The following is a 19,598-nucleotide window of genomic DNA, read 5'->3' as shown; positions in this document are numbered from 1 at the left end:
ACATATGGCAAGTGAGACCCCAAGCAATACAACTTCATAAAACAATAAGCTAATTTGATAACATAAACACTGCAAATGCCAAATGCCAACTGCCAGAAACCTCCAACCCATTTCAAGTCAGAAAATTGAAGTCTTGCTCTAAATTGAATTGAGTAACACAACCTTGGTCTCAGAGAGAACACAATACAACACTTTATTTGTCAAGCCCTGACCATAGAGAGGCTTTTATATTCTCTATATTGGTTAGGTCTGGGTGTGACTAGGGGGGGGGGGGGGGGGGGGGGGGGTGTTCCTATCTAGGTGTTTTGTTTTCTATGTTGGCCTGGTATGGTTTCCCAATCAGAGGCAGCTGTTTATCGTTGTCTCTGATTGGGGATCATATTTAGGCAGCCTTTTTTCCCACTGAGTTTTTGTGGGATCTTGTTTTGTGTATAGTTGCTGGTTAGCACTACATAGCTTCACGTTAGTTGCGTTCTTCTTTATTGTTTTCTTTGGCGGTTCACGTTAAAAAAAACTTTTTTGTTTTGTCTCATTCAGTTTCCTTGCTGGTCCTATTCCTCTTCTAAAGTTTGCAACTTTGTTTCCAGAAGGCTGACTTCGTTGTCTTTTTCTTTCGTGCGCACGCCTTGTATGTGCATGTCTGACACGATAGAGTCAACTTTATTTTTGAGCGAATCTACTTTTTTCACAACAGATTGTAGCAGTTTGCTTGTTTTGGTGAGCATTGAGGGCATTTAAGCTGTGTTTACCTGGATAGCCTTTAACTTGTCATTACTCTCGTTTGCGTCTCCAAGTTGGGGGAAGCCATGGCTTATGGGATTTGTGTCGCAGCACCGCCTTACCAACTGATTGGTTCACTGTTGTACATAACTGACTCCTCACTCTCTCCCAGTTGCTTGGGGATACATTGATGTATCCGTTTTAGAGGCTTAATTTAAACTTTGTTGTCTGGCTTCTACAAACGTATAACCGGTTTTGTGGGTACAAACACCCCATGTGTCCTGTTGATACATACATGCGCCTCACTCTGTTTCTCATTCTACAGACTTGGGTCAATAATGTCTAATATCTGACAGAACATTACAGTTGCATTTACATTTCTTTTTACAATCGCTAGAACCCATTTCTCAATACTTAGGTCACTTTTTCAAAAGTCTTCACACAGTTCTCCTAATCAACTTTCAGCTTGGCACAGCAGTTCATTTCACATCCAAAATGCACTAAAACTACCAAAACACTTCATACATGTCTCATGTCAACTCATTCTTCCATAACACTAGCAAAGGTTTTCACCCAACAAGCACACTTTGTGCAATGACCTAAAAAACACTAACAACTGGTAACATTACACAATGTTTTCTTTTGTAAAATGTCTTTACAAAACAAGAATGACCCCTCTCTTCTGTTTAGAATTCACTGTAGTATATGTTACAGGAATGAATCAGACATGATGCAATATGATGCAATATAGTGATTCCAAAATACAATAATTTGTGTATACACCATCTACTGGTACAGATACACTAGCAATGCTAGTCAACCCTGTCTTCTGCATTTGACCACGGGTTCTCATCCACATCACATCTTATGTCATCTTGGGCAATACACCTAGAAAATAATATTTTGACATGCCTGGTCCATCCCTGGCAATCTTCTGTAGATATGTCCAGGCATCCAGCATTCATTGCATCCAGGAGGGACATTTGATCATGTGGATGGTGGTCGAAAACCTTCCATCTCCATGAGGAAAAGAATTCCTCTTTAGGGTTGAGGAGTGGAGAGTAAGGAAGGAGGAAAAGTGACATCATCCTGGGATGGACTGCAAATCACTCTGTGACTGCACGGGAGTGGTGAAATGCCACATTGTCCCATACAATTACAAACGTTGGCCGATTTGGCCTCGCTGCAACCCTTTCCTCACCTGGCACAACCCTTCCATAGAGGTCCTCCAGGAATGAAATGAGACGCTCGGTGTTGTATGGCCCAATTAGCGGTTTGTGTAACAGCAATATCCTCTGATGGATGTTGGCACCCCTCTGGCCCGGGACATCCACTGTGGCTCTTTTCCCAATCACATTCCTTTCTTGCCGCCGTGTTTTGGCCAAGTTGAAACCAGCCTCAACCACAAAGATGAATATGTGGCGTGTTTGCCTGGCTTCAATCTCCATGACTCTCTAAAATAAATCCACAATGCAACATAAGAGTTAGGCTATTTACATTATACCTAAAAACATGCCATTGTGTGCCTCTGCCCTGTTTGGTTTTGTTCAAAACCAGTTCTCTATTTTATAGTCATATTACCTGAACATATTGGTTTCTGAGTTGCTTGAGTTCCTCTCAAAGGGGACAGTGTACAACTGCTTCATCCTGACTTGATGTTGTTTCAGGACTCTAGAAATAGTTATGTTTACATTGTGAATATTTCCAAATGTAATGTTGTCTGCCAACACTCTGTCCCGAAAATCTGCGAATTTTATAAAAAAAATTCTGATGACCATATCAACGATTGCAGTTTCCTGCATAGCAGTGAAAATCCTACCTCTCCCACCTGTGGGAGGTAACCATTGGGTCCTAAGCAGAAATACAAAAACAATTACACACAAGTGGGCTTGGAGGCTTTGCTCAATTTCCTTCTGTAATGTGCAGTTCAGTCAGATGCCCTTGCAGAATGCACATCTTACCTGATGTTTTGCCAGAAATGTCTCACAATAGATGCCACTGTTGAGCGTTGCAGATTTGGCTGCACTCTCAGACCAGCCTCTCTCATTGATAGACCATGATTTACTATATCAATTATAGTAGCCCTAATCTCATCTGAGACTACAGCTCTTGATCTTCCTCTCAGTCTTCTTCCACCACGCATACGTACTCCTCTCCCTCTCCCTCTCCCTCTCCCAGCCACTCTTCTTACTCTGTCAGCCACTTCTCCATCTCTGGCTGGGTCCATGTTTACATTACAGTACAGCATTATTTATTCCTAAAATGCCCCCTTTTGTATAAATGAAATTTAAAGACTAACACCCGGGTAGGTGTTCAGCTACATTGGGAATCAGCCGTGGTTGGTCTAATTGTTTTGATAGTATTTCATTTTTTAGATTTGGAATATATTTCAATACGGTATTACTGTAGAAATGTAGCAAATTGTTGTCTTATTCAATTTTGGGTTATGTTAGGTTTTGAACTTAAGTTTAACAGTTTTGAAAAGAGTATGTAAAGCAAATTGGCCTGTAGGTACATAGAGTTTTGGTGGTGGCGGTGTCTGAGTGAGAAAATAATTCAAGGAAATTTGAACGACGTAGTCATTGAATGCATTTCGCGACAAAGCAATGAAAAAGGATCATAGTTTAGCCCACATAGACTGCTGTTGTGCTCACCGGGTGAAGAGTGTATTGAGAAGTATTGAGAAATGGGTCCTAGCGATTGTAAAAAAACTTTTTTAATGAATGCCAGTAAAAGGCTCTCTCCTGCTGCACATTTGAACTGTATATGTGTGTTTCACATTTAAGGGTGTCAATACCACCTGTTCTCTACTTCACTGACAGAACCACAGTACAGGACGCCACACGCACACACACACATCTGTAGGATCGACATGGGGCTAAAGGTTGATTTGGGGCTAAAGGTTGATTTGGAAAGGAACATCACACAACTTCATGTATTATACCTCTACTCGACCTGACGAAAATCCCTGGGATCAAAATGTTGTCTATAAAGGTAGTAATTGGGAGGATATATCGTGTGCAGGCCTTTTCTTTATTTTTGTATGTATACTTTATTAGCCCAGCAAGTTTTTGTATGACCACAACTCTTTTATATACAGTGCATTTGGAAAGTTTTCAGTCCCTTTGACTTTTTCCACATTTTGTAACGTTACAGCCTTATTCTAAAATGGATCAAATCCCATAAATTCCTCATCAATCTCAACACAATACCCCACAATCACAAATTGAAAATAGGTTTTAACATTTTTTGTCTGCAGCATTGAAGGTCCCCAAAAAACACCTCCATCATTCATAATGGAAGACGTTTGGAACTACCAAGACTCTTCCTAAGGTGGGCCTCCCGGCAAACTGAGCAATCGAGGGAGAAGGGCTTTGGTCAGGGAGGTGACTAAGAACCCGATGGTGACTCTGACAGTGCTCTAGAGTTCCTCTGTCTAGAAGGGAAAACCTTTCAGAAGGACAACAATCTCTGCAGCACTCCACCAATCAGGCTTTCATGGTAGAGGGACCAGACGGAAGTGCCGACTCCTCAGTAAAAGGCACATGAAAGCCTGCTTGGAGTTGGAACTTTTCGGTCTGAATGCCAAGCGTCACGTCTGGAGGAAACCTGGCACCATCCCTACGGTGAGCATGGCATTGTAAGCATCCTGTTGCGGGAATGTTTTTCAGCGGCATCGACTGGGAGACTGGTCAGGATCGAGGGAAAGATGAACGGAGCAATGTACAAAGAGATCCTTGATGAAAACCTGCTCCAGAGTGCTCAGGACCTCAGATTGGGGTGAAGGTTAAACTTCCAACAGGACAACAACAGGACGACAATGCAGGAGTGGATTCGGGATTAGTCTCTGTATTGTCCTTGAGTGGCCCAGCCAGAGCCCGGACTTGAACCTGATAAAACATCTCTGGAGAGACCTGAAAATAACCTGACAGAGCTTGAGAGGATTTGCATAGAAGAATGGGAGAAACTCCCAAATACAGGTGTGCCAAGCTTGTAGTTTCATACCCAAGCAGACTCAAGGCTGTAATCGCTGCCAAAGGTGTTTCAACAAAGTACTGGGTAAAGGGTCTGAATACTTATGTAAATGTGATATTTCACATTTGCAAAAAAAATTTAAAACCTGTTCTTGCTTTGTCATTATGATGTCTTGTATGTAGATTAATGACGGGAAAAAACAATTTAATCAATTTTAGAATAAATTTGTAACGTAACAAAATATGGAAAAGGTAAAGGGGTCTGAATACTTTCCGAAAGCACTTTACCTCTACTCTCCAATATACACTACCATTCAAAAGTTTGTGGTCACTTTGAAATGTCCTTGTTTTTGAGAGAAAGCAATTTTTTGTCCATTAAAATAATATCAAATTTATCAGAAATACAGTGTAGACATTGTTAAATGTTGTAAATTACCTATTGTAGATGGAAACGGCAGATTTTTAAGGGAATATCTACATAGGTGCCCATTATCAGCAACCATCACTCCTGTGTTCCAATGCCACGTTTGTTAGCTAATCCAAGTTTATCAATTTAAAAGGCTAATTGATCATTAGAAAACCCTTATGCTATTATGTTGACACAGCTGAAAACTGTTGTCCTGATTAAAGAAGCAATAAAACTGTCCTTCTTTAGACTAGCTGTATCTGGAGCATCATCATTTGTGGGTTTGATTACAGGCTCAAAACGGCCAGAAACAAATAACTTTCTTCTGAAACTCATCAGTCTATTCTTGTTCTGAGAAATTAAGGCTATTCCATGCGAGAAATTGCCAAGAAACTGAAGATCTCGTACAACGCTGTGTACTACTCCCTTCACAGAAGGCCAGCATCCGGGAGTCGCCTCTTCACTGTTGACGTTGAGACTGGTGTTTTGCGGGTACTATTTAATGAACTTGCCAGTCCTACAATTAGATCCGTTGCTGTTTAAATAATTCAATAGAAACACATACATGGATGTTCTGTTCTATGAGGTGTACTGTATATTTCTGTAAAAGTGATAAGTGGTCTACAATAGTAGCACCGACCTCCATACCTTCCTGCTATTCTACACATTTTGCCATGAGGCTGAAAGAAAATATTGCAATTTTAAAGCTAATTTCCTGCAATTCTACACATTCTGCTATCATTTGCTATCTTTTTGGGGGGTTGGGGGCTCCCTGAAGATTGGGGGCACGTGCCCTGCGTGCCCGATCGGTAATCTGGCCCAGATGGTAAACATAATTTTCCGTACAGTATTTGACTAAAACTTGACATGCATCATTTTTTTAATTATTCGGATCCAATGGGAGGTTGTGATCATGTTGTGAAATATATCACTCTTACATATTCATTTTCCTTATACAATACATACCAATCATCAGAAATAGGGGTATTGTAAAGCAGTTGGCTGCTGTAAAAACGTAGCACGGTGTAGTATACCATTTCTGCCCCATGCACCACTGTACAAGATCACCTTTTCTATGTGACTTGTCAACTGGTACAGTATTGCCTGTATCTCTGCTTGAAATTCATCCAATCAAATTACCAATCTGGCCCTCAAACCATCATCGTCACCTAATAATCCCCAGTTTATAATTGGCTCATTCATCCCCCTCCTCTCCCCTGTAACTATTCCCCAGGTCATTGCTGCAAATGAGAACGTGTTCTCAGTCAACTTACCTGGTAAAATAACGGTAAAATAAATAAAAATTAAAAAAAATCTGTTTACAGTGTATCAATGAGTGGAATATATTGTTATATGAAACCCAGGTATTTCAGCAGTGCATTGTACACTACACTATAATTCTAAATGGTAGCACATAGTGTGACTCTTCCCACTTTGTCCTAATGAGGCACACTGGCTGATGGAGAATGATGATGTGGTATTTAATGCCACATCCATTAATGATTTGGTTTTAACTTCCAACATATATGTATGTCATTTTGACACATTTGAGATAACACTATATAATTTTACAGTGTTCAGCAGTTATCAAACGATACACACTGAGTATAGAAAACATTAAAAACACCTGCTTCTCCCATGACAGACTGACCAGGTGAATCCAGGTGAAAGCTTTGATCCCTTATTGATGCAACTTGTTAAATCCACTTCAATCAGTGTAGACGAAGGGGAGGAGACAGGTTGAAGAAGGATTTTTTAAACCTCGAGACAATTAAGACATGGATTGTGTATGTCTGCCATTCAGAAGGTGAATGGGCAAAATCAATGATTTAAGTGCCTTTGAACAGTGCCACTTAATATTAGGAAGGTGTTCCAGATGTTTGGTATACTCACAGTACGTTAACTAGGCACTACATCATTTTTCTTTAGTAGTTAGCAGTTTTAAGCCGTTTGATTAAGTGGTAGTTAAATGTATTGTTAACAAATAACAAGAAAATCTTATAAAATGTATTGTGAAAAGCAGATACGTACTACGTACATTCAATATATATGCAAATTGAAAGAGTGATTTGGTGCAATGAATTTGTTGGTTGTACTCATTCAATTGAAAACGTGTCTAGATTCTTTAAACATGAGCAATTTTGATGATCTGTTTCGATTTTTGTGCTTAGAGTTGTGAAAATATACCACATACTAGTGAAAACTGCCCAAATGTCATTGAAAAAAACAGTAGTAGAAAATCTTCCACGCCTATGGGAACCAAGATGCTGCCAGTAGAAGACAAAGGTGCAGGTGTGCAGCCAAGGTGATCAGGTGAGGACGAATCAGGATTTCACGGGTGTGCACCTGTACCTTGCATCTTTTGAATTTTGGAAGGGGAGGGGTTCATTTGGCCTATAGACTTGGCCAAGAGAGTATCAGATGAGTGGGTGTGGCTACCAAAGAGGATCCACCACTTGCACTAGGCCAAACATCTCAACACTCCCTCCAGAACCAAAGCCAGTAGCCGGACTGTGGCTAGTGGTCGAGCAAGGTTTCGTTCTGGGTTTCCTAAAAGCGCTGTCATTTTATTCACTAAATTCATGACATTATAACATTACTGGAAGAAAGACGCCAGAGACAACTCTCTCCAGTCAAACCAATCCATTTAAAAAATGTCCACCCCCCCCACACACACGTGACCCTTTTCAGGAAACTAGGCGTATGTGTAACGGATGTGAAATGGCTAGCTAGTTAGCGGTGGTGCGCAACTAATAACTTTTCAATCGGTGACGTCACTTGCTCTGAGACCTTGAAGTAGGGTTTCCCCTTGCTCTGCAAGGGCCGCGGCTTTTGTGGAGCGATGGGTAACGATGCTCCGTGGGTGACTGTTGTTGATGTGTGCAGAGGGTCCCTGGTTCGCGCGAGGGGACGGACTAAAGTTAAACTGTTACATATGTCACGAGTCACTACTTCACAGGAGAGCCGTATGAATGTAAACTATTTTTAATCAAAATTTGTTTTTTGGCAGAAACGTATGCCTTATTAACCTGTTTGGGCTGCAAGGGGCAGTATTGAGTAGCCAGATTGAAATGGGCACATTTTAACGGCCTCGTACTCAATTCTTGCTCGTACAATATGCATATTATTATTACTATTGGATAGAAAACACTCTCTAGTTTCTAAAACCGTTTGAATTATTTCTCTGAGTGAAACAGAACTCATTCTGCAGCACATTTCCTGACCAGGAAGTGGAAAGTCTGAAATCGATGCTCTATTCTTCTTACTGCCTATAAATGGGCCGAGACCTATTAGTATACATGCACGTCATACACCCTCCCCTGGGTGCCAAGAGGCTGTGAGAGAAAAAATGAGGTGATTATCTTGGTCTGAGATGAAACACATCATCTTGGAATGACGTGTCCCCCATTTCCGGTACTCTGAAGAGCGCGAGCTGGACAGTGGGATTGCCTTTTGTTTAGCTGCCGTTATAGGCGACTACAATCTCCGGCTTTGATTTTATTTGATACATGTCACCATATCATCGTAAAGTATGTTTTTTCAATATAGTTTCATCAGATTATTGAAATTTTTCGAGAGTTTTGCCGTGTTCCGTTCTCTTCCGTTTGTTGACATGGAGAGTGTCGTGCCACACGGCTAGTGTGCTTGCTAAATGAAGAGGGAAAGTGTCCGTTCTGAATCCAAACAACGACTGTTCTGGACAAAGGACACCTTGTCCAACATTCTGATGGAAGATCCCCAAAAGTAAGAAACATTTTATGATGCTATTTCATATATCTGTCGTAGGCGTCGGCGCCCAAGTGTTTCTGGCTATTGTGCTAAGCTAATATAACGCTAAAAAAAAATTCGCTGTAAAACACTTAATAAATCGGAAATATTGGCTGGAATCACAAGATGCCTGTCTTTCATTTGCTGTACACTATGTATTTTTCAGAAATGTTTTATGACGAGTAATTAGGTATTTGACGTTGGTGCCTGTAATTATTATGGCTGCTTTCGGTGCAATGTCTGATTGTAGCTGCAATGTAAACTATGATTTATACCTGAAATATGCACATTTTTCTAACAAAACATATGCTATACAATAAATATGTTATCAGACTGTCATCTGATGAAGTTGTTTCTTGGTTAGTGGCTATTTATATCTTTATTTGGTCGAATTTGTGATAGCTACTGATGGAGTAAAAAACTGGTGGAGTAAAAAAAGTGGTGTCTTTTGCTAACGTGGTTAGCTAATAGATTTACATATTGTGTCTTCCCTGTAAAACATTTTAAAAATCGGACATGTTGGCTGGATTCACAAGATGTGTACCTTTCATTTGCTGTATTGGACTTGTTAATGTGTGAAAGTTAAATATTTAAAAAATATATATTTTGAATTTCGCGCCCTGCACTTGAGCTGGCTGTTGTCATAAGTGTACCGGCGTCGGGCTGCAGCCATAAGAAGTTAACAAACGTGTATGCAATACAATTGTTTAATTTCGAGCCTAGTAGGTTTAGCCACAGATAAAGTCAGCAACCTTCCCGCTAGCCATGATTGACTGAGATAATGAGTGGGCTGGACATGCCGAGAGATGAGTTTGGATTGGTCTGCCATATAGCTCACTTCTGTCTATTTGACCTGGTCTGTATGTCTGGATAATCCTGTCAAATGCTGCTTTTAAATACATTTATTGTGTATTAAAACTGTATAAGTGTTGCTCTCCACTTTCTGGAGGACCGAGTTTTGAAATCAGTGGAATTTTAGTATGATAGCTAAGGAGATGGAGAAAACACCTGTCTCCGGATTACATCTTCAAATTAAGGGCAACCATGGCATCCGACAGGCGACGCGTCCATCCATAAATGATATATGTGGGTAAGACAGTCTAGCAAGCTACATTTTCAGATATGACACATTTCTAATTTTGACAGAAAGAGCCATTTTCTTGGCTAGCTATAGCCTAATGTTAGCTAGCTAACATTGAACCAGTTTAGTTAGCCACCTGCAGATTCATGCAGGGTAGTAACATCATGAGATGTGATTATGGTTCATTGTTTACCTAGCTAGCTAGTTAACGTTAGCTGGCTGGCTCGCTAGCTAACATTACGTGTATGACCTTATTATTCGTATCTCAGAGCCATTTGCTTAGCTAGCTATAGCCTAATTTTAGCTAGCTAACATTGAGCCTGGTTGGTTAACTACCTGCAGATTCATGCAGGGTAGTAACATCATGAGTTGGGATTATACTTCATTGTTTACCTAGCTAGCTACATGTCTTAACAAAAGACTCCACTATGCAAGTAACCATTCCCGGGTGCGTTTGTAAATTCAGTTTGGCCTTCTACTCCGATTTCAGAGCACTCTTGTCTGAGTGTGCCAGAGCGCAGAATAACTGATGAATTTACGAATGCTCAACACCCGTTGAATATGGCCGGTGTCAGTAAACGTCGGCAATTTATTTTCAATTAAATTGTTGCCAGCAGCACAGTTAGTCGCCAACGCTCTGGATAACATGAAAGCAGCCTAACCATCTCTGATAGGGTGAGTAAAATGGTCCGAGTGGGGTGTTCTCTCATTATGTGTCTGGAAGTAGCTAGCAAGAAGCCAATGTTAGCCAGTTAGCTCGTTGTGAGGTCAGAATGTTCAGATCAACCCTACTCATTGGTCAGAGCGTCTGGTGTGTGCTCCGAACGCTTCTAGAGTGACACGTTTTGAATTCACGAATGGACAATCTGACTGCACAGTTGCAGTTACCAAGACTCTGGAGAACATAACAGCCTAACCAGCTCTGCTAGGGCAAGTAATGTTCAGTGAGCTGTTCTGTCACACACATACTTTCCCATCCTTTCCTAATGTTCCTCAACTGTTCCTCAACTGTACTGTATGATATACCATTTTGTAGCTCTGCATCTCTACTTTCATCCAATGTAAAAAATCTATTTCTTTAAATAAAACGATAAAGCAACGAGCTTCCTACCTCTTCTCTGACCTGCTGAATAATGAGTAATAATAATATCACCATGATGAACTGCCATCAGGACACTGGTCATCTATTACAGAGTGCACTCATTAGACTAAGTAAGGACACACACACATACACGCACACAGGCGCACACGCGTACACGCACGCACACACACGCACACACACACACACACACACACACACACACACACACACACACACACACACACACACACACACACACACACACACACACACACACACACACACACACACACACACACACACACACACACACACACACACACACACACACACACACACACACACACACACACACACACACACACACACATTGAAGTACTTATTGGAGATGCCACTTTCCAAGGATTTTTCAAGGATCTGGTCAGATCTGCCAAAGCCTAATGCACTATAGAGAGAGGCTGCTTATTCAATCACTCTGAGTGGGCCAATCCTGGCACAGGGATTGGAGAGGGAGAGTTCTATAGAACTTAACTTTTGTTCCACAGATGATGAACCAGCTGGCACACCTTGAACACTGGGTACTGTCCAACAGACATAGAGATAGTGTGTGTGTGTGTGTGTGTGCGCGCTTGCGTGTGTGTGCGTGCTTGCGTGCGTGTGTGTGTGTGTGCGTGTTTGTGTACATGTGTGTATACGTTTTCTAAACTTGTGAGAAGTCCTCAGAATAATAGTAAACCAACTAAAATCCAGAGAAGTGAGGACATTTTGCCGGTCCTCACTTGCAAAAGGTCTATTTTAGGTTTAGGGTTAGGGTTAAAACTAGGGTTAGGGTTAGGGTTAAAATTAGGGTTAGGTTTAGCGGTTAAGGTTAGGGTAAAGGTTAGGGTTAGGTTTAGGTTTAGGGTTAGGGAAAATAGGATTTGGAATGTGAATCAATTGGCGGTCCCCAAAAAGTCCTCACAAGTATAACAAGACATAGTTGTGTGTTTGACAGTTGTCTATCTATGCAGCTCTTTCACTGCATCTAAAAGGATTATGTCAGATATCCATTTCTAAATGAATGATCAAATATTCTTCATAACAATTTAGCTGAGTACTAAGAGTGCTTGACAGACAGCCCTAAAACGAGAAGGCAACTTCAGTGAATTTAGTATAAGTGCAAACTTCCATAGGAAGAGGTGACCCCTGGAATCACAACAGGCCAGAAACCCAGTCATTTTCTTATTGTCTGAGAGGAGGGCACCCTGGGCATCTGCGATAAGAGTGTGTGTGTGTTTGTGTGTGTGTGTGTTGGTGAGATTAGAATCTTTCATATCGTCACTCTGAGTGAGAGCAGATTAAAGTATTAACAGGGTGCCAGAGAAAGGTAAGGGCCATTCAAACTTCTAAATAAAAACAACACATTGGGTAACCCTCACAAGGCCTACTGTACACATCCTTGTCATAAGACTGACTCGCCTTTCACACAGTTTCAAACCGGGACTCAAACAAACCGCATTGCCCCGACATCGCATAGCAGTTGACTGGAATAGTTGGTGCAGTGCGATTTATTTGTATGCCACCCAGAATTATCCACAGCCCAACATTTATGGACGATCTACCATTTGGGAAACACAATCCTGCCCTTTCCCCCTTTAAAACACACTGAAGCTGAGTTTCCCTCAGTAAGACAAGAGCCAGAGCCCTCAGCCACTCTCTTCATAGTGCTATTGATTAAAGGGTAAAAGCTCATATCAGCAGAGGAGGGGAGAGAGGGATGAGGGGAAAAGAGAATATTAGAGAGTCCCTCACACAAAGTTATAGTTACATATGGTATGGTTTGTATGTGTATGTGTATGTGTGTGTGTGTGTGTGTGTGTGTGTCTGTGTGTGTGACAGAGCCAACAGTTCCGTCAGTAAGCCAACTCCTTAGCCAAGACAAAGAGGCCACCTCAGGACAGAAGCAATGCGGAGAACAGAGGCTCACACACACACACACACACACACACACACACACACACACACACACACACACACACACACACACACACACACACACACACACACACACACACACACACACACCGTCCGTCCGTTACCTTCCCATCTTACAAGTTCAAAGAGTCCAAACTGCTCCAGAACTTTGACGAACAGTCCCATCAGCACCAGGACAGCTATCATCTCCAGCCCATCCAAACTCAACATCCTGGGGACACGATCTCATCGAACTAGGCCCAGGCCCAGCCAGACCCGGTCCTTATGCCGGAATAGACTTATATCTTGTGCCTCTTTCCCCAGACAGAGCAGTCCCTCAGAACCAAGATGGGTCAACCAGATTCAAGGTGGGTACTTCCAATGTAACCCAACCCAACCCTCCACCCCTCTGAGAGAGAGAGAGCGAGAGAGCGAGAGTGAGAGACAATACTGGATCAGTCCTGGACTACAATCCGGGAAAGACCCCCCATGCCTCCTCCAACAGTCCCTTCTTCCTTTCCTTTCTGCTCTCTTTCCTGTCCTCCAATCCCTGTTCGAGTAAAGGAATCCAGGGAAAAGTGCTGTCTCCTAATCCTTTGGCTGTGGTTGTGTGTGTGTGTGTGAAGGAGAGTTAGAGTGACAGAGTGAAGGAGATGCAGGAGACAGAGGGAGAAAGAGGGAAGGAAGGGAGAGATAGAGTAGGTGGGAGGCAGGAGAGTAAGAGAAAGAGAAAGTGAGAGGGAGAGAGAGAGTGAAAAGGAGAGAGAGAGAGAGAGAGAGAGAGGGAGGAAAGGGAGGTATGCCCAGTGAATTTACCTTCATTGATTTGCATTATGTGGTTTCCAAGGTAACTGGCTGAGAATGTTTGGGAGAACCGAACTCCAGAACAGGCGTGACAACAGAACTAAATCTGTCTTGCTTGTAAAAAATTGCTGTTTAACTGTTTTTATAAAAGTATAATTAACAAGTTAATGTATTTAATTTATACGATAATTTGGGGGGGAAGAATTGCTGTATTTCGAATTCCACCCCACAGAATACAGTACCGTACCGTATCTTTGGAGAGCCAAAAACCTTTTGACCACTAGTGGGTGCATGGTGATTCTTATACTGTAAGTAATGCAAGTTAGACCACAGCCTGCCATTTCCAACGGGAGCAAATTAATGATAGTGGGTAGAACAAGCAAGGAAGTGGGCAGATCCGAGCATGCACTAGCCATTTCATATTGACGCGTTCTAGCATGCATTTGCATATTTCCAATAGGGAACGTTTGCACTGCGAAGTGCGTGTGTGCAATAACTCAATTCACCCTTGCAGTCCTAAACAACGCCATTTTGAGAAACTTTGGCAAAGGGTTAAGTCTACCAGACACTCTGTTCGAAACAGATTGTAGTTTGGGGAACAGAAGACTGTATTGAGATCAAATGTTTCGTCAATGAGAAAATGCACAGAATGTCGACCACAATCCACCTCTCTTCATCTTCTCCCACCGCCGGCCACTGGCTTCCTCTCATCACATTATTTGGTGGTGAGTGGAAATGCCAACCGGATGCTTCAGAGTTATACATCAGGTGTGTAAGAGCTGTCGCTCTCCTCATCCTCAGATGAGGTGAGGAGAGAAGGATCTTCTGACCAAAATGCGGAGTCTGGGAAATATGCCATCTTTATTATAAATTACCACAATGCAGATGGCAACACGAAAACTAAACAAAACACTTTCAAACTACAAAATAACAAAAACGACGTAGAACGAAAACCTGAACATAAACTTACATAACTGAAACGTAAACTCACGAACAGGCAACAGACGACATCGAAACAAAACGAACAGCCAAACAGTCCCGTTTGTGAATATACATCGAATAACGACACGAAGACATCACAGGAGACAATCACCCACAAACACACAGTGATAATGCCCTACCTAAATATGACTCTTGATTAGAGGAAAATGCAAACCACCTGCCTCTAATCAAGAGCCATACCAGGCACACCGAAACCAACATAGAAACAGATAACATAGACTGCCCACCCAAAACACATGCCCTGACCATAAACACATAAAAAACAACATAAAACAGGTCAGGACTGTTACAGTACCCCCCCCTCAAGATGCGCACGCCGGGCGCACAAGCACAAAGTCCAGGGGAGGGTCCGGGTGGGCAGTTGACCACGGTGGTGGTTCCGGCTCAGGACGCTGTCCCCATACCACCATAGTCACTCCCCTCTTCTTTCTACCCCTTCTAATGCCCACCCTAACACTACCTTCCCCTAAATAAACAGCTAGCACCAGGACAAGGGGCAGCACCGGGACAAGGGGTAGCACCGGGACAAGGGGCAGCACCAGAACAAGGGGCAGCACCAGGATAAGGACCATCACTGGGACAAGGGGCAGCACCGGGACAAGGGGCAGCACCGGGACAAGGGGCAGCACCGGGACAAGGGGCAGCACCGGGACAAGGGGCAGCACCGGGACAAGGGGCAGCACCGGGACAAGGGGCAGCACCGGGACAAGGGGCAGCACCGGGACAAGGGGCAACACCGGGACAAGGGGCAGATCCCGGCTGAAGGACTCTGGCAGGTCCTGTTTGGACGGCTCTGGCAGGTCCATGCTGGCTGACGGCTCTCTACGCTCATGGCAGGCTGACGGCTCTTGACGCTCATGGCAGGCTGACGGCTCTCGACGCTCATGGCAGGCTGACGGCTCTCGACGCTCATGGCAGGCTGACGGCTCTCGACGCTCATGGCGCTCTGACGGCTCTCGCTGCTCATGGCTCTCTGACGGCTCTGGCTGCTCATGGCTCTCTGACGGCTCTGGCTGCTCATGGCTCTTTGACGGCTCTGGCTGCTCATGGCTCTTTGACGGCTCTGGCTGCTCATGGCTCTCTGACGGCTCTGGCTGCTCATGGCTCGCTGGCGGCTCTGGCAGATCCTGTCTGGTTGGCGGCTCTGGCAGATCCTGTCTGGTTGGCGGCTCTGGCAGATCCTGTCTGGTTGGCGGCTCTGGCAGATCCTGTCTGGCTGACGGCTCTAGCGGCTCCTGTCTGGCTGACGGCTCTAGCGGCTCCTGTCTGGCGGATGGCTCTGTAGGCTCATGGCAGACGGGCGGCTTTGCAGGCTCATGGCAGACGGGCGGCTTTGCAGGCTCATGGCAGACGGATGGCTCAGACGGCGCTGGGGAGACGGATGGCTCAGATGGCGCTGGAGAGACGGATGGCTCAGATGGCGCTGGGGAGACGGATGGCTCAGATGGCGCTGGGGAGACAGATAGCTCTGTAGGAAGGAGAAGGAGAGACAGCCTGGTGCGTGGTCTAGGCACCGGCTGCGCTGGAGAGGAGGAAACAGCAGGAGAGAGAACCCGGAGAGACAGCCTGGTACGGGGGGCTGCCACCGGAGGACTGGTACATGGAGGTGGCACCGGATATACCGGACCGTGAAGGAGGACACGTGCTCTTGAGCACCGAGCCTCCCCAACCCTACCAGGTTGAATGAACCCCGTAGCCCTGCCAGTGCGGCGAGGTGGAATAGCCCGCACTGGGCTATGCAGGCGAACCGGGGACACCACCTGTAAGGCTGGTGCCATGTACACCGGCCCGAGGAGACGTACTGGAGACCAGCTACGTTGGGCCGGCTTCATGGCACCCGGCTCGATGCCCAACCTAGCCCTCCCAGTGCGGCAAGGTGGAATAGCCCGCACTGGGCTAAGCACGCGTACTGGGGACACCGTGCGCTTTACCGCATAACACGGTGTCTTACCAGTACGACGCCTTCTACCTCCACGGTAAGCACGGGGAGTTGGCTCGGGTATCCTACCCGGCTTTGCCACACTCCTCGTGTGCCCCCCCCCAAGAAATTTTTGGGTCTTACTCACGGGCTCCCAACCGCGTCGTCGCGCTGCCTCCTCATACCAGCGCTCCTGGGCTGTGGCTGCCCTCTTCTCCTCCTTAGGACGGCGATATTCCCCTGGTTGAGCCCAAGGTCCTCTACCGTCCAATATCTCCTCCCAAGTCCAGAAATCCTTATTGCTCCGTCGAGCATTCCCATACCGCTTGGTCTCTGTATTTTGGTGGGTGATTCTGTAAGAGCTGTCGCTCTCCTCATCCTCAGATGAGGTGAGGAGAGAAGGATCTTCTGACCAAAATGCGGAGTCTGGGAAATATGCCATCTTTATTATAAATTACCACAATGCAGATGGCAACACGAAAACTAAACAAAACACTTTCAAACTACAAAATAACAAAAACGACGTAGAACGAAAACCTGAACATAAACTTACATAACTGAAACGTAAACTCACGAACAGGCAACAGACGACATCGAAACAAAACGAACAGCCAAACAGTCCCGTTTGTGAATATACATCGAATAACGACACGAAGACATCACAGGAGACAATCACCCACAAACACACAGTGATAATGCCCTACCTAAATATGACTCTTGATTAGAGGAAAATGCAAACCACCTGCCTCTAATCAAGAGCCATACCAGGCACACCGAAACCAACATAGAAACAGATAACATAGACTGCCCACCCAAAACACATGCCCTGACCATAAACACATAAAAAACAACATAAAACAGGTCAGGACTGTTACAAGGTGAAACATCTGGCTCATTGTTCTATCTGTGTTATTGTTGTTTCTGGCTTATAGTTTGAAGTGTGCCTTGTAAGAGGCTATATGTGTTGCACCCATGAGTGAAAATGCTGTACCAATTTAACTGCTCTGTGGTTATAGCGCCCCATCAACTTAACATGCACTATATACGAGACAGATTGGAGGGGCAGCAAGTCTTAAACCTTAAATGGTTGAGCATTTTGCCATGCCCTTTTGATGTATTTTGCAATGTAGTCTCTGCCAGTTTGGAAGCCTTTGTTAAAGGCCTCTAGAAGTGCGAGTGATATAAAACAACAAATATTCCTTTTATATGCTGTAATGTGTAAACACTTTACCTACAGTCAACCTTCTTGCACCAATTCCTTGTGATTACAGTAAAATACTGTGAAATACAAACCCCTACCCTCAATTAATTTCATTCATTCATCTAATAATTCATTCATTCTGATTACAGTAACCATACCTTTATTTATTTCTTACAGTATAATACAGTCAATTTCACGGTAATGTATTATTGTGCGTCATTACACTGTACTTGCTTTGATACCGTATTTACAGTATATTACAATTGTACTTCAGAATGAGCTGCCTGTAAATTACAGTCAAATTCACAGAAACCTATTTATTTACAGTGTCTTCAGTAAACCTCTACCCACATAATGAATGCCATATTTCATTAGGCTACATACACACCAACACAAAATCCCTTCGGTAGTATCTTTAGGAGAAACAGAAAGAGTTGGATCGGAGCAGAGAGCGGGTAGAGGAAACAATTAGACGAACACTGGTAAAAAACGAATGGCTTAGACTCTGATGTTAACCTAAACAATGGATCACAAAGATGGACCCAATCACAGGGAGGTAGATAAAGACCAAAACCCAGTTCATTTAAAACCAGAGTACTATTTCACTACATGACAGAGGGAGAGAGGAACGAAGGGAGACACTGCAGGATGACACCGTTTTGAAAGAAAGAAAAGAAGAAGAGAGAACGAGAAATGAAAGATTCAGTCCTCCTCACTTGTGAGTGTCACTCTAATTTAATTATGTCTGTAGTCTCTCTCCTAGATAGACATGGCTGCTTTCTGTATTCACAAAGCATGGGGAAAGAGCTCTGTGTTCCACGGTGATCATTTGGTACCATCCCTTTTCCCATGCTTTTCGACGCAAGGCTAACTGATACAATCGGTTTCCACTAGCAATGCTACAATGTCCGAAAAAGCGATCCAGGAGATTCTGAACATTGTTAAATATGATGTGTGTTCCATTATTCCATTCCTACCATTACAATGAGCCCATCCTCCTATAGCTCCTCCCACCAGCCTCCTCTGACACCCACGCATAGACACGCACATTAAGCTTGGCTACCTCACTCGGGCAATGAACAGACACTTAACCATTAGTAGGAGTGATGACTGGTCAGGGTCAGACCGCAACGTTGTCATTACCCTGATGAGATGTGGGTGTAGTAGACGTACCCCTGCAAGTACCATTAACCTAATCTCCATTTCGACTTTGAATCATATTAGAATAAGCCAGGACTCCCCTACTCTTTCGATAAGTGCCATGGGATCTTCAGCGACCACAGAGAGTCAGCACCTCAGCTTAATTTTGCAAAGAATGGTACCATCTACAGGGCAGTGTCCCCGTCACAGCCCTGGGGCATTGAGGTGTACTTCAAACCAGAAGAAGATTTCCCCCTACTGGCCCTTCAACACCACTTCCAGCAGCATCTGGTCTCCCATCCAAGGATCGAACAGGCCCTGCTTAGCATGGAGTCGAGAGCCAGCAGAGGGAGGCAGGATGGAAAGGCTCAAAGTCCTGTCCCAATGAAGATATCACGTATCTCTGTACTACAGAAACAACAACACTCTCAAAGCATCCTCTCTCTCTCTCTCTCTCTCTCTCTCTCTCTCTCTCTCTGTCTGTCATGTCTGTGCTGTTTGTTTACTAGAGTCTCTGCACTAGACATCTCATTACTGTTGCTGTCTCAGC

General features: G+C 44.0%; 1 protein-coding gene across 3 annotated transcripts in view; it reads right to left on the bottom strand.

Moving 5' to 3' along the window:
- The window catches only part of LOC129836084 (Kv channel-interacting protein 2-like), a 245,698-nt gene that overhangs the window by 48,429 nt on the left and 177,671 nt on the right, over positions 1 to 19,598 (bottom strand). Inside the window, exon 1 of one of the 3 annotated variants that reach the window (XM_055901855.1) lies at positions 13,109 to 13,756. The exons of the other annotated variants lie outside the window; for them this stretch is intronic. Within the exon in view, the coding sequence (XP_055757830.1) occupies positions 13,109 to 13,214 (106 nt within the window). The 5' untranslated portion in view covers positions 13,215 to 13,756. Of the gene's footprint in view, positions 1 to 13,108; positions 13,757 to 19,598 lie in introns of those variants that run through there. 3 annotated transcript variants of the gene reach the window in all.

This window comes from Salvelinus fontinalis, chromosome 37 (genome assembly GCF_029448725.1).
Source record: "Salvelinus fontinalis isolate EN_2023a chromosome 37, ASM2944872v1, whole genome shotgun sequence".
NCBI lineage: Eukaryota > Metazoa > Chordata > Actinopteri > Salmoniformes > Salmonidae > Salvelinus > Salvelinus fontinalis.
This window is presented reverse-complemented; position numbering and strand designations above follow the sequence as displayed.